This window comes from Panthera onca, chromosome F2, assembly GCF_046562875.1.
Source record: "Panthera onca isolate mPanOnc1 chromosome F2, mPanOnc1 haplotype 2, whole genome shotgun sequence".
Taxonomy (NCBI): Eukaryota; Metazoa; Chordata; class Mammalia; order Carnivora; family Felidae; genus Panthera; species Panthera onca.
In genome coordinates, this window is record NC_138356.1 from 23,617,185 (window position 1) to 23,630,431 (window position 13,247).

At 35.9% G+C, this 13,247-nt stretch overlaps 1 protein-coding gene across 16 annotated transcripts in view; it reads right to left on the reverse strand.

Moving 5' to 3' along the window:
* Nucleotides 1-13,247, reverse strand: part of STAU2 (staufen double-stranded RNA binding protein 2) — a 306,203-nt gene that overhangs the window by 176,903 nt on the left and 116,053 nt on the right. For all 16 annotated transcript variants that reach the window (XR_013553422.2, XM_078441529.1, XM_078441532.1 and 13 more), the window contains 2 exons: nt 12,310-12,522; nt 2,071-2,208 (listed from right to left, as the gene is read on the reverse strand). Coding sequence is in view for 15 of the 16 variants with exons in the window: in XM_078441529.1 (XP_078297655.1) it covers nt 2,071-2,208; nt 12,310-12,522 (351 nt within the window). In the remaining variant the exon portion in view is untranslated. The remainder of the gene's footprint in view (nt 1-2,070; nt 2,209-12,309; nt 12,523-13,247) is intronic.

Genomic DNA, 13,247 nt, shown 5'->3' on the forward strand with positions numbered 1-13,247 from the left:
ATATTATCTCTGGATATTTTACTTCCACATTCAATTATAACAAATGATAGCATTGCTTAAGTAGTTTATACAAAAGCCTTTACTTTGATAAACTTGCTGCAATACTATAATGAATCCACTGGGGCTTCCAGAAGGGGAAAAAACAATATGAATTCAGTGTGAAAACATTTAAAAGCACAGCCAAATGTTCCCATTTGACTAGAATGTTTATGAATACCCATAAAATGGAAACTGGCCTAAGACATTCTAAATTCCTTTTTCAAAAGGGGTACTCAATATACTCCACAGAAAAAAAATTGTTTAATAAAGTCAAAGCCAGTTTTTATCCTAACACAGGTCTAGATTTTAGGTGATTTCCACCCCCCCTCAGGTTTTAGAGTTCTAAAAATATTTCCTAGAATTCTTTAAAGCTAAGCATGTAAAAAGAAAAATAGTGCCCATATTTTACAAAGTAAAATACTAGAATAAAACTGTTCTGGGTCCTAATGACATCTAGACAGTACTGTGCTTACTACCATAGAAGTATTCCCCCCTCTTCGGATATTGAGGTTCCCATCAGAAGTTTTCATCTCCAACAAAAGCCCAAGATGCTAGCTCTCAATCAAGCAGGAAGGCAGCAAATGTACACCAAAGGTTTTTTAAGGTACTACTATATACATATACTATATTAGGTACTCTGAGATAAAGAAACGTGGAGATTATAAATTGGGAAAGAAGGTAAAATTTAAATACGCATGAGAAGTTAATCAATGAGATACTATGTATTAGTGCCAAAATGTCTGCCACATGGTCAACACTTAACAAATATCTGTTGGTTTTAACTGGATTAATTAAAAATGAGATCTATGAGTCTAATTGGAGAAAGTTGCTTTGACAAGCCAATTATAACAAAAACAGTTTGGGTACAGTAAGCAGAATTTCAATATAGATTGAGTATTAGATGATTCTAATCAGTATGAATCATGCCTAATGTAAAAACACAAAAGAAAAACTTCCATATTTTTTAGGGATATACACTAAGTATGCAGGTTAAAATGATAGGTGGCTAGATATTACCTTTGAAATACTTCAAGAAAAGAAAGAGAGGGAAGGAGGAAAGAAAAATTGATAGCTGAAGTAAGTGTGGCAAAAATCTTAATTGTTGGGTTTGGATGCTGGGCATATTCCTCATATGCTATTCCTATTCCATTGTATTATTATTTGTAGTAAACTATTAAGAATATCCACCTTTGGGTATGTTTGAAAATTGCATAATAAGAATTAAAGGTTTCTTCACTACTGGGGCTTGAGTTGGCAAATGAAGATGAATGGGTAGAATTTTAAAAGGACGGGGGCGCCTGGGTGGCTCAGTCAGTTAAGCAATCAATTCTTGATTTCACCTCAGGTCATACCTCACAGTTCATGAGTTCAAGCCCTGCTACAGGGCTCCACGTTCACAGCATAGAGCCTGCTTTGGATCCTCTGTCTTCCTCTCTCTGCCCCTCCCCCACTTGAGTTCAAGCACTTGTGCTCTCTCTCAAAAATAAGAATATTAAAAAAACTTTTTTAAGTAAATAAATAAAAGGAGGACATATTAGGCATTGTGCCTCAATCCGAAATCTCTAAATCTCTAAATGCCTAAATCTCTCAGCAATTCTGAGTCCCTCAGTCCTCACCAGCTAGCTTTCTTTTCCTAATTTTCCTGATAACCCAAAAGCTCATGCTCTTGGCCCTGTTCCATCTTCTACATCTATTTTCTAAATTATGTTTCTAATTCCATCCGTATCCTACCCCCAGTAGTTAACAGCCCCTGACTGCAAAGCGTAACCTAAGTTAGAGATAAGCATTCTGAATTATACACTCTGTGGTAAATAACCTGTGTGAACTCACAGTCCCTTCAAAAACCCAGATGGTCTACTCTAACATGTCCCTGACACTTGAATGTTTCAGCCAAGAAGCAGGTGGGCCTGGAAGGAATGAATGTTATTAGTTCCTAGTCTGCCTTGCCCCCACATCTTTATTCCAACCTGGGGGTTTCTAATTTTTTTCAGTAGTTACAAAATTGTTTTCTAACACAGAAGTTAGAAGTACCTGCATCACAAATTCCCGACGCCGAGGCATTCCTCTTTCTGAAAGCAAAACATAATCTGGCTCCTTCTCCTTTTTGGCCTGTTGAATTTGAGCCAGGCGGCTAATGGGGTTCATTCCTTGACCATACTCTGGTCCAGCCTAAAAAATAATTTGAGAAAATTTCAAAATATGCTTGCAAAACCTATTATCAGATCCTTTAAGAAACAGTGGTTCTCCCCTCATCTTCTGTACCCCAAAACCATGACTAGAGAAGATAATGCAACTGGAGAGTCATTTATGAAGATTTATAAAGGTAAATCATACAATGGATCTGAAACTAAGACTTCTATGGGATTTAGGGCTCAAAGGCATTATTGATAACTTGGGCTAAGGCTGCTTTTAAACTCTTTAATATATTAGAGTTGCTTCACAACTTCTGTTCGTCAAAAAACACCAAAAAAAAAAGTAAGAAGATAAGCCATGAGCTGGGAAGAGACATTTGCAATATATATAACTAAAAAAAAAGATGTATCCAATATCCGAAATATATTTTTTAAAACTCCTAAAAAGTATTAAGACAATATAAAAGAAAAATGGGCAAAGAAGATGAATAGATATTTAACAGAAGAAAAACATATGAAAGGATAATCAACCTCATTATGACTCAGAAAGTGGGGGTGCCTGGGTGGTTCAGTTGGTGAAGTATCCAACTCTCGATCTCGGCTCAGGTCATGATCCCAGGGTCATGAGATTGAGCCATGTGTCAGGCTGTGTGGAGCCTGTTTTGAGATTCTCCCTTTCCCTTTGCCCCATTCCCATTCTGCACACACATGCGCTCTTGCCCTCGCTCTCTCTCAAAAAAAAAAAAAAAAAAAAAAAAAAAAAGACTCAGAAAATGCATGTTAAAACCACAGTCAGATACTATTTCACACTCATCTATTTGGCAAAAATTAAGAAGTCTGACAGCCCTGATTGGTGAGGATAGGGAGTAACAAAAACTTATACACTGCTGGATTGCCTGGCTGGCTCAGTCAGAAGAGTCAATCCTGATCTCAGGGTTGTGAGTTCAAGCCTCACATTGGGTATAGAGATTACTGAAAAAGTAAATGAATAAACTTAAAAAAAAAAAAAAAAAACATCTTAGGGGCACCTGGGTGGCTCAGTTGGTTAAGCATCTGACTCTTGGTTTCAGCTCGGGTCATGATCTCACGGTTTGTGCATTTGTGCCCTGAATCAGGCTCTGCACTGATAGCATGAAACCTACTTGCATTTCTCTCTCTCTGTTCCTCCCCCACTCTGTCTCTCAAAATAAATAAACTTTTTAAAAATCCTTATACACTGCTGATAATATAAATTGGAAAAGAATCTGGCAATGTCTAGTAAAGCTAAAAACCAGTAGCCTCTTCATAGACATATAAATACCCTTAGAAAATGATTTCCCATATGTGCTAGCTCATATATACAGGAATATCCATAGCTGCATTATTTGAAATAGCAAAAAAACTGGAAATAGCCTAAGCATTTATCAATAAAATAATAAATTATCTCATGTTAATACAGTGGAGTGGCATATAGCAATGAAAATGAATTAAGGACAGCTGCATGCCTCACAATGAATGAAATTCAGAAAAAAATTTTAAATAAGACAAGAAAAGCAAGCACAGAAGAATACAGTATGATATAATTCATGTAAAACCCACTAAAATGATAAAACACTGCTGAAATTAATCAGGATCTCAATAAATGAACAGACATATGTTCATGGATCAGAAGACTTAACATTCTTAACATGTCAAGTCTCTTCAAACTGATCTATCAATTCATTGCAATCCCAATCAAAATCCTACCATACTTCTTGTAATACTTAATAAACTAATGCTAAAATTCATGTGGAAACACAAAGGACAGATAACCAAAACAACTTTGAAAAAAAGAACAAAGTTGGAGGATTCAGACTATCTGATTTCAAGATTTATTATAAAGCTATGGTGATCAAGACAGTATGTGTAGTATTGGCATAAAGAGACAGAGACCAGCAAACACAGCAGCATCCAGAAATAGACCCATACATATATATGGTTAACAGATTTTTGACAAAGGTAGAAAAGCAATTCAATGGGAAGGGGTAGTCTTTTCAACCACTGGTCCTGCAACAGCTGAATATTCATATGCAAAAAAAAAAAAAAACACACACACAAAAAAACAAAAAAACCACAAACTTAAATCCGTACCTCATTATCATTAACTCAAATGGTTCACAAACTTAAATGTAATATCTAAACTATAAAATTTCCAGAAGAAACACAGGGGAAATTTTTGTGACTTGGTTAGGTGACAATTTCTTAGATACAACACTGAAATCATATCCCATAAAAAATAATAAATTAGACTTCTTCAAAATTAATAATTTCTGTTCTTTGAAAAGGTTAAGTCACAGGCTTTAGAGAAAATATCTGCAAACCATATATCTGATAAAGCACTTGTATGTGGAGGGGAGTGAAATAGGTGAAAGGAATTAAGAGGTAAAGACTTCCAGTTATAAAATAAGTAAGTCATAGGGACATAATGTACAGCACAGGGAATACAGTCAATGATATTGTAACAACTTTGTATGGTGACAGATGGTATCATTTCATAATGTCTAAAAATATTCAATCACTATGATGTACCCCTGAAACTAATGGGATACTGCATTTCATTTATGATTCAATAAAAACATAAAGAATTCTCACTGAAGAAAAAAAAAGAACTTGTATCTAGAATGTATGAAGACCTCTCAAAATTCAATAATAAACTTATTATTATTTACATTTTATTATTTTTATTGTTATTTAAGTTATTACTTGATGTTTGAAGTGGTCAAAAGATTTGAACAACACCTCATCCAACCTCATGTGCTACCAAACACATAAACAATGCTCAATATCATTAGCCACTGGAGTAATGTAAATTAAAACCACAATGAAGTATCAATACACACGCATTTGTACAACTGAAATTCAAGACTATACTATGTATTAGAAAGGATGTGCAGCAACTAAAATGATGGCTGCTAAGAATGTAAAATGGTATACTCATTTGAAAAAACAATTGACAGTCTCTTAAAAGGTTGAGTATATGCCTACTAAATGACCATGCCATTCACTCCCAAGCATTTACCCAAAAAAGAAAAGGAAAACTTATGGGGCACCTGGGTGGCTCAGTTGGTTGAGTGTCCGACTTCAGCTCAGGTCATGATCTCGCAGTTCATGAGTTCGAGCCCCACGTCAGGCTCTGTGCTGACAGCTTGCTCAGAGCCTGGAGCCTGCTTCGGATTCTGTGTCTCCCCCTCTCTCTGCCCCTCCCATGCTTACGCTCACTCGCTCGTGCTCTCTCTCTCTCTCTCAATAATAAAAAAATGCTTAAAAAAAATTTTTTTTTAAAGAAAAGGAAAACTTATGCCCATAAGACATACACACATGTTCACAACAGCTCTATTTATAGCCCAAAATGAGAAACAGCCCAAATATCCACCACAGGGTGAATGAATAAACAAAGGGTGGTATAACCATACAACAGAATACTACTTAGCATTAAAACAGAATCAGAGGCGCCTGGGTGGCTCAGTTGGTTCAGCTTCCAACTTCGGGTCATGATCTCGTGGTTCATGGGTTCAAGCCCTGCACAGGGCTTTGCACTGACCGTGCAGGGCCTGCTTCAGATGCTGTCTCCCTATCTCTCTGCCCCTTCTTCGCATGCACACACACGTTCTCTCTCTCTCTCTCAAAAATAAACATTTAAAAGAGCTTTTTTAATTAAAAAAACAACAACAGAATCAGTAACTGTTAACATGCAACAACATGGACGAATCTCAAAGTGATTATGCTAAGTAAAAGAAGCCATCCAAAAAGAAGGTAGTTGCTTGGGAATGGAGGGTGGAGGGATTACAAAGGGGCACAAGGAAACTTTTGGGAGCAATGGATAGATTCATTATCTTGATTATGGTCATGGTTTCACAGGTGTACACATATATCAAAACATACCAAATAGCATGTTTTAAATATGTACAATTATACTTCAACAAAGCTGTTTTAAAAGCTAGCTAACCAAATGCAATTTTTTTCAGAAAAAAACAAACATGCAATAAAATTATAAGGTCAGGAAACGTTACATATAAAACTAATATTGTGATTAACTATGTGAGGTGGTATCTGGACGTAACAGAGGAGGGGCCTACACAGCTTCAATCTCATTGAGAAATGTTCTAGATGCAAGTTGGGCAGTAAGTTTTCATTTAACGTAATAGGCTTTTTAACTTATATACAAATACTGTATAAGCCATTTAGAAGGTATTCTATTTTTAACGTTGTATGGGAAATGTTTATGAATAAAGCTTTTAAAAAAATTTTTTTAAACTTATATATAGCTGTTTTAGTGCCTTCTAAAAGGTTTAAAAACAAAAAAACAATCTTTGCAAATCAAATATTCTCTGTGCATATGAACTTTCTTCGGATATTACTCCTAGAAATGAAGCTGTGTATTTATCACACGGGCAGAACTCTGTTTCCACCTGTGAAAATTTACTCTAAAACAAGTATTAGAAGCAAGGGTAATCACTATGTTGCAGGCTGTGTGTGTCACATTAAACTTGTATATAGTCGGAGCTCTTCCTGGTTCTCCATCACACCTAGTTTGCTGCTGCAGGTCGGATCCTGCAGGGTCTTTTAGAGTATGTTTAGGATTTTGGACTTTATCCAAAGAGAAACGGGAAATTACTAAAAGATTTCAAGCAGAGGAATGACATGATCTGACTGGTGTCTCTGAAAGATAACACTTTTTAAAAGATCAGTTGACAGGATGTCAAAAGTACTTACAGGAAGGCCAATTAAAAACCTGCTATAGCAGTTCAGGCAAGAGATGATTTTGAGCCGAACCAAATAAAGATGGCAAAGAGATGGAAATAAATGAACCAACTTAAGAAATACTTAAGTGATAGATTCAATAGGATTTGATGATTGACTGGATATAATGGTTAAAAGTTAAAAATGACTCCCAGGTTTCTGTTTCAGCAGCAGTGGGATGGTGATGCCAGGCACTGTGACAAGGAATGCTGGAGGAGAAGGAGTTTATGATGAGTCTGATGTGCCTGTGAAATAAATAAGAAGTGAAGATGTCCAACAGGCAGCATATAGCACAAAAGAGTATCTGAAAATCATCTACACAGAGACTGAATTGAAACCCTAGAAGTATGAAGAGAAGCCTAGGTGCAGTAAGAGAAGAAAAAGACTGAGAACTTCAGTTACTGCAATAGTTAGATGGAAGAAGAGGAGAGAAAGGGAAGATTCTAGCTTTTGATAAAATTCTGGTTTCTACCCATATTTAATAGCAAAAATGAAAACTAATGAATTATAAACGAAGTAAAGGATTGATAAGAACAGACAAATACAGACAATAAGTTATAAGTCTAAGAGTGGGATATCAACAAAAAGGTAAAGGGAAGTTTTTGAGTCTAGCACTAGAAGTATGCCCAGTTCCTGAAGACACTCAAATAAATATGTACTTCCAATGGTATGCTGCCTTTACTTTTATTTAATTTGCCTCTTTTATAAAAATGTTTTTAAGTTCCAAAACACTGTTGATACGGATTCCAATGACAAAAAACCAGATGCATAAATCCAATTAGATAATAATGGAGTCTGAGAACATTAAGAATGGCTGGTTTCTTCCCTTGATTGAAATTAACTACTAGCACCTCGGACAATTAACTTATTCCTTGGATATCAAGTCTTATGTTCTCTTTCCACGAACTAGTATAGACAGTCTTGTAATAGTTGTATCCAGAAAATTTTACCTCCAACGTTGGAAACACTTCTCTAAATTCTCATCTTATAGAAGAGAACCGCATTAAAAAACAAAATATAGACCCAAAGACATAATTAAAACAATCTAACATTGTAACTGTTAGGTTACTGTGTAGCGTTACTCTTAAAATCCAAGAGGAGTTCACAATCAACCGGTTTCAGATGGGCACTGGAAACAGACAGGACTGGACCTGGAACCGAACTGTTACATGATCTTGGGTACGTTTCTTAAACACCAAGGACCTCATCGGTAAAATAGGATAAAAGCTACACCACAGCATGATTATGAAAATTAAATAAAATGTGATGTTTTGTTACTTTAAATAAAATTAAAGTAAATCATCAACAGTTTATTCTCTACTTCTACTGCATAATAAGGAACTATAGAGTCTACATGTATAAGACATATGAGGAAGGGAGGAAAATGCTGAAAACCAATATACTATTCCAACCTGACCCATTTATTGGCCCACCATAAGGTGTGATTATACTTAAAATTATCTAGATTCCAACTCACTGTATGTATGCTGTTTTCTTAAAATAACCTTACATTCCAGAAGATGTCTATAGGCTTTATTTTAACATAAGACAGACATGGTACAAGTAATTACAAGTGTGATGTATGTGAAGAAAAATGTAGGGGGCTAACCTACTCTGGGAAAGTTCTGGAATAATATATACTAGAAGTAGCAGCAAATAATTCTTAGAATTTAAAATGTTGCTCTCCACTCTGGGGAATAACATTTAAACAATAATCTTGCTTTTAATGGCTATCGTTAAAAACAATAGGGTTATATTTATATCCTATATAAAAATGTATAGATCTGGGGCGCCTGGGTGGCTCAGTCGGTTGAGTGTCCGACTTCGGCTCAGGTCATGATCTTGTGGTCTGTGAGTTTGAGCCCCGCATCGGGCTCTGTGCTGACAGCTCAGAGCCTGGAGCCTACTTCAGATTCTGTGTCTCCCTCTCTCTGCCCCTCCCCAGCTCACGCTGTCTCTCTCCCCAAAAATAAATAAACATTAAAAAAAAAAGTATAGATCTTTTCTAGCCTAATGGCTCATTATTCATAACTTATTAAGATTAGATTTAGTTTAATAAATTCGATGGAAATTATTGTGACCAGTTTTGTACTACCATTCTGATGTAGAGCACTGTTCTTCCATCGTGGAAGAGCTATAGATTTTATACATAAAAAGATTTAAGACAAAAAAATACAAACAGACTCACTAATACATAGTACAAACTGGTGGTTGGCAGGGGGGAGGGGGATGAGTGAAATAGGTGAATGGGATTAAGAGGTACAAACTTCTAATTACAAAATAAATAAGTCACAGGGATAAAAAGTACAGCATAGAGAATACAGCCAATAATATTGTAATAACAAATGGTGACAGATAGCAACTACACTTATCGTGGTGACCTCTCAGTAACGTGTAGAACTGCTGAGTCAACATATTGTACTCCAGACACAAGTATGTCACTGTACTTCTACTATACTTCAATAATAAAAATTCTTTTTTAAAAATTTTTTTTAATGTTTATTTATTTTTGAGACAGACAGAGACAGAATTTGAGTGGATTAGGGGCAGAGAAAGACACACAGAATCCGAAGCAGGTTCCAGGCTCTGAACTGTCAGCACAGAGCCCGACATGGGGCTCGAACTCATGAGCTGTGAGATCATGACCTGAGCTGAAGTCAGACGCTCAACAGACTGAGCCACCCAGGCACCCCAATAATAAAAATGCTTAAAAAATATTTCAGAAAACAGACCACAGATATATTCACATACATCTAAAATGTGAATAGACAGGTATAGAATAACAATAGTTAACCTTTATTGAGCACTTTTTATTTGTATTGTTAATAAATACTTAATAATAATTACTAATACATTCTGTGTATTATCTCAGTTAACACATGACAATCCCATGAAACTAGTTCAATTATCATTCCTACTTTATAAAAAACAAAATGTAAGATTAGAAAAGTTAGGTTACTTGCTCAGGTCACAGGGATTCACACTCAAAACTTAATCCAAACGTTCTGTTCTTAAAACGATTATCCTAAATACTGCATGATCTCACTTATACGTGGAGTCTAAAAAAGCCAAACTCATAAAAACAGAGAGCAAAATGGTGGTTACAGGGTCTGGGAAGTAGGGGGATAGGAGAGATGTTGTTTAAGGGTGCAAATTTGCAGCAAGTAGTAAATAAGTTCTGCAGACCTAATGTACAGTAGAGTGAAAAAGACAACAATGTTGGATTAGAATCATCAGACTTGCTAACAGACTAGATCTTAATTATTCCAACTCCTAAAAAGAAATGATAATTATGTGGTATGATATAGGTGCTTATTATATCTATATATAATTACACCTACATATTACAATGACAATTACAATATATAAATATATCAAATCAACAGGTTGCGCACGTTAAATTTACACAGTGTTATATGTCAAATGTATTTCAATTAAAAACCCACTTAAATGCTAAAAAAAAAACAAAAAAACCCACAAACAACCATTATCCTAAAGCCTAACCATGTGGTTAGAGCATATGAATGAAAACCAGCCCTCAGAACCACTAGAACTCATAAGTGTATCTATTTGCCATTTATTTTTAGTCTACTTTACATACCATGTAGAATGCTATTTCAAGGATTACATAACCTACACCTTGTCATAATGATAGTATTCATTAAGAACACGTTTATGTAGTTACTTATTTATGTGAATATGTATGCATGTATTTTTAAATAAAGCAAAGGTACAAAATGCAGAAAACCTATAAAAATACCAGTTGTACCATAGTACAATCTAAACAAAAGAGGTTCGTCACAGATAAAACGTACAGTTGACCCCTGAACAAGGTGTGGGGGGGGGGGGGCAACGCCCCACTCAGTCAAAAATCTGCGTATAACTTTGTTTTTTTGTTTGGATTCCTCCAAGACTTAACTGGTAATGGTTAATTACTTAACTACTAACTAGCCAACAACTGACCAGAGAAGCCTTACTAACAACAGAAACAGTGAATGAACACATATTTTGTATGTTTTATGTATTATATAGTGTATTCTTACACTAAAAAAGGAAATGTTATTAAGAAAATCATAAGAAAAAAAAGGAAAAGAAAATTATAAGGAAAAAATACATTTATAATACTGTATTTATAGAAAAATTTGCATACAAATGGACCCATGTGGTTCAAACCCGTGCTTTTGTAACCCTTGATTCGTAGAGCTAACCCAAAGTCTGCTAGAGAAGTGACACTGAGGGGGCAAGTGACATGCTGGCAACTGAAGGCTCTCTCTGTAAACAGAAGGCTAGCTCGTTCATCCCATACACAGTGCGCACTCATGGGCAGTGTCCTGTACTCAGTGTCGACTGAGCTCATTCCTTTTTGGGTTGTTGTTGTTAATGTAAACAGAAAAACCTGCTCCAGTAAAAGAAAGAGTCACAGCATCTTGCAAAAGTGTGTGCTCTGTTTTCTTCTTTGGCCAAGCTCTACATGCCTGAAAGAACAGAAATAAAATAGTACCGTCTACCTCACAGGGCTGCTGCGAGCATCAAATGTGATAAAGCACACGAAGTGCTGGGACAAAGCTGGCCGCACACGGTGCTTTATATCTACCGGCTGCTGCCACCGTCACCAGCATTAGTACGACTCATATGATTATTACTCTGTAACCCATCATCATTTCATGAGAGCCCAACAAGTTACTACATTACAGTGTTGTGTGCAGAAAGAACGTTGGGTTGGAAAACAGAGTCCTTCAAGTTGTTCCACACGTGAGGTGAATAAAAGCGAGCAAATTCTTTGAGCTCGCATGTTTCATGAAACCTTACTGTAAAAGGAGGGGTAACGTCATCTACCTTACACAATCCTGATGAGAATCACATGGTGACCATGAATGAGAAAGTATTTTTTAAACCATAAAAACTAGAAATATGGAAGGTACTGTTTTTTGATGAACAAACACAGGTATACAAGTGTCTAAAAGCAAGACAAGGGTGCTGGGGTGGCTCAGTCGTTAAGCATACGACTCTTGATTTTGGCTCAGGCTGTGATCTAACAGTTGGTGAGTTCAAGCCCCACGTCAGGCTCGATGGTGATGGTGTGGAGCCTGCTTGGTATTCTCTCTCTCTCTCTCTCTCTCTCTCTCTCTCTCTCTCTGATCCCCCCCCCCACTCTGATCACACATGCACTCTATCGCACTCTCAAAATAAAAGAATGAACAGTAAAAAGAATTTTAAAACAAAATAGAGTGTTATTAATTTATAGTCCAGGACCACCGGTGACTCTGGGATTGTATATAATCCATACATTTAGGTGCCTGTCCTACGGAAAAATTTTTATCTATAGTTACCATAGTATTTATATAGTAAACCTGACTAATGTTCGCAAGCACACACTTACCTTTACTATTGTTTTAGGGCGTTTTTTAAAAAATAATTTTGGCTTTTCAACCACAGGAAGAGGCGGGAGTTTCTTAAGCTCCTGTAGGACGGTGGTTGCAGCACGCTTCTTGGAGAGTTTTTTGCTATTTCCCTCTCCTTCCGCGGAGAACTCTCCTACTGACACCCTAGTAACAAAGCTTTTCATATGTGGTGGTCCACTTTCTTTAATAACCTATTAAATATAAGTAAACTATTGAATATAGGCTCTTAAGTAGTGTTATCATCTCATGCATCTTTTAAACACTCGTATCATAATCAAAATTGAAATTACAAAAAATTATGCCAAAATTATAGATTTCTTTAATAAAGTTATATAGACATTATATAGGGGCCATTCATTTTTTGATACTTATGCTGCTTAATAAAATGAAGTTGAAAGAACAAAAATCTAAATAAATACATTCAATTCACACTCAAAATTTGTGTTTTACTAGCTTAAAATAGGCAATTCTAATTATGGTGACCCAGTTTCTTATGGAACAGAAAATTAAGAACATAAAACATACCATATTGGATTAGGTACACAGACCATGCAGAATAATAGTTTGTATATAACTGTGTAAATATCTAATTTCTCCTCTGTAAGAATAAGTTACTGAAGTCCAAGGACTATTTCTTACTGGAGTTCTCTAGCCCATAAAGCATCCTACAAGTGGAAGCCTCTCAAAAATAACTTATGGGTGAAAATAACCTATTTTTGATGGAGACCTCAAAGGCTGTTTTATAGAAAGGAATGTTTACTCTCTGTGACATGATCTTAAAAAGGTAAGTAGACATACCATAAAAAATACCTATGTTTCTAGAGTAATGGATTATGAATCTGCCAGCTATGAATGAGCATCCCTAAACCCTGTATTAATGTGCTCTTTAAAATATTCCAGTTTTTGGAGGAAAGGT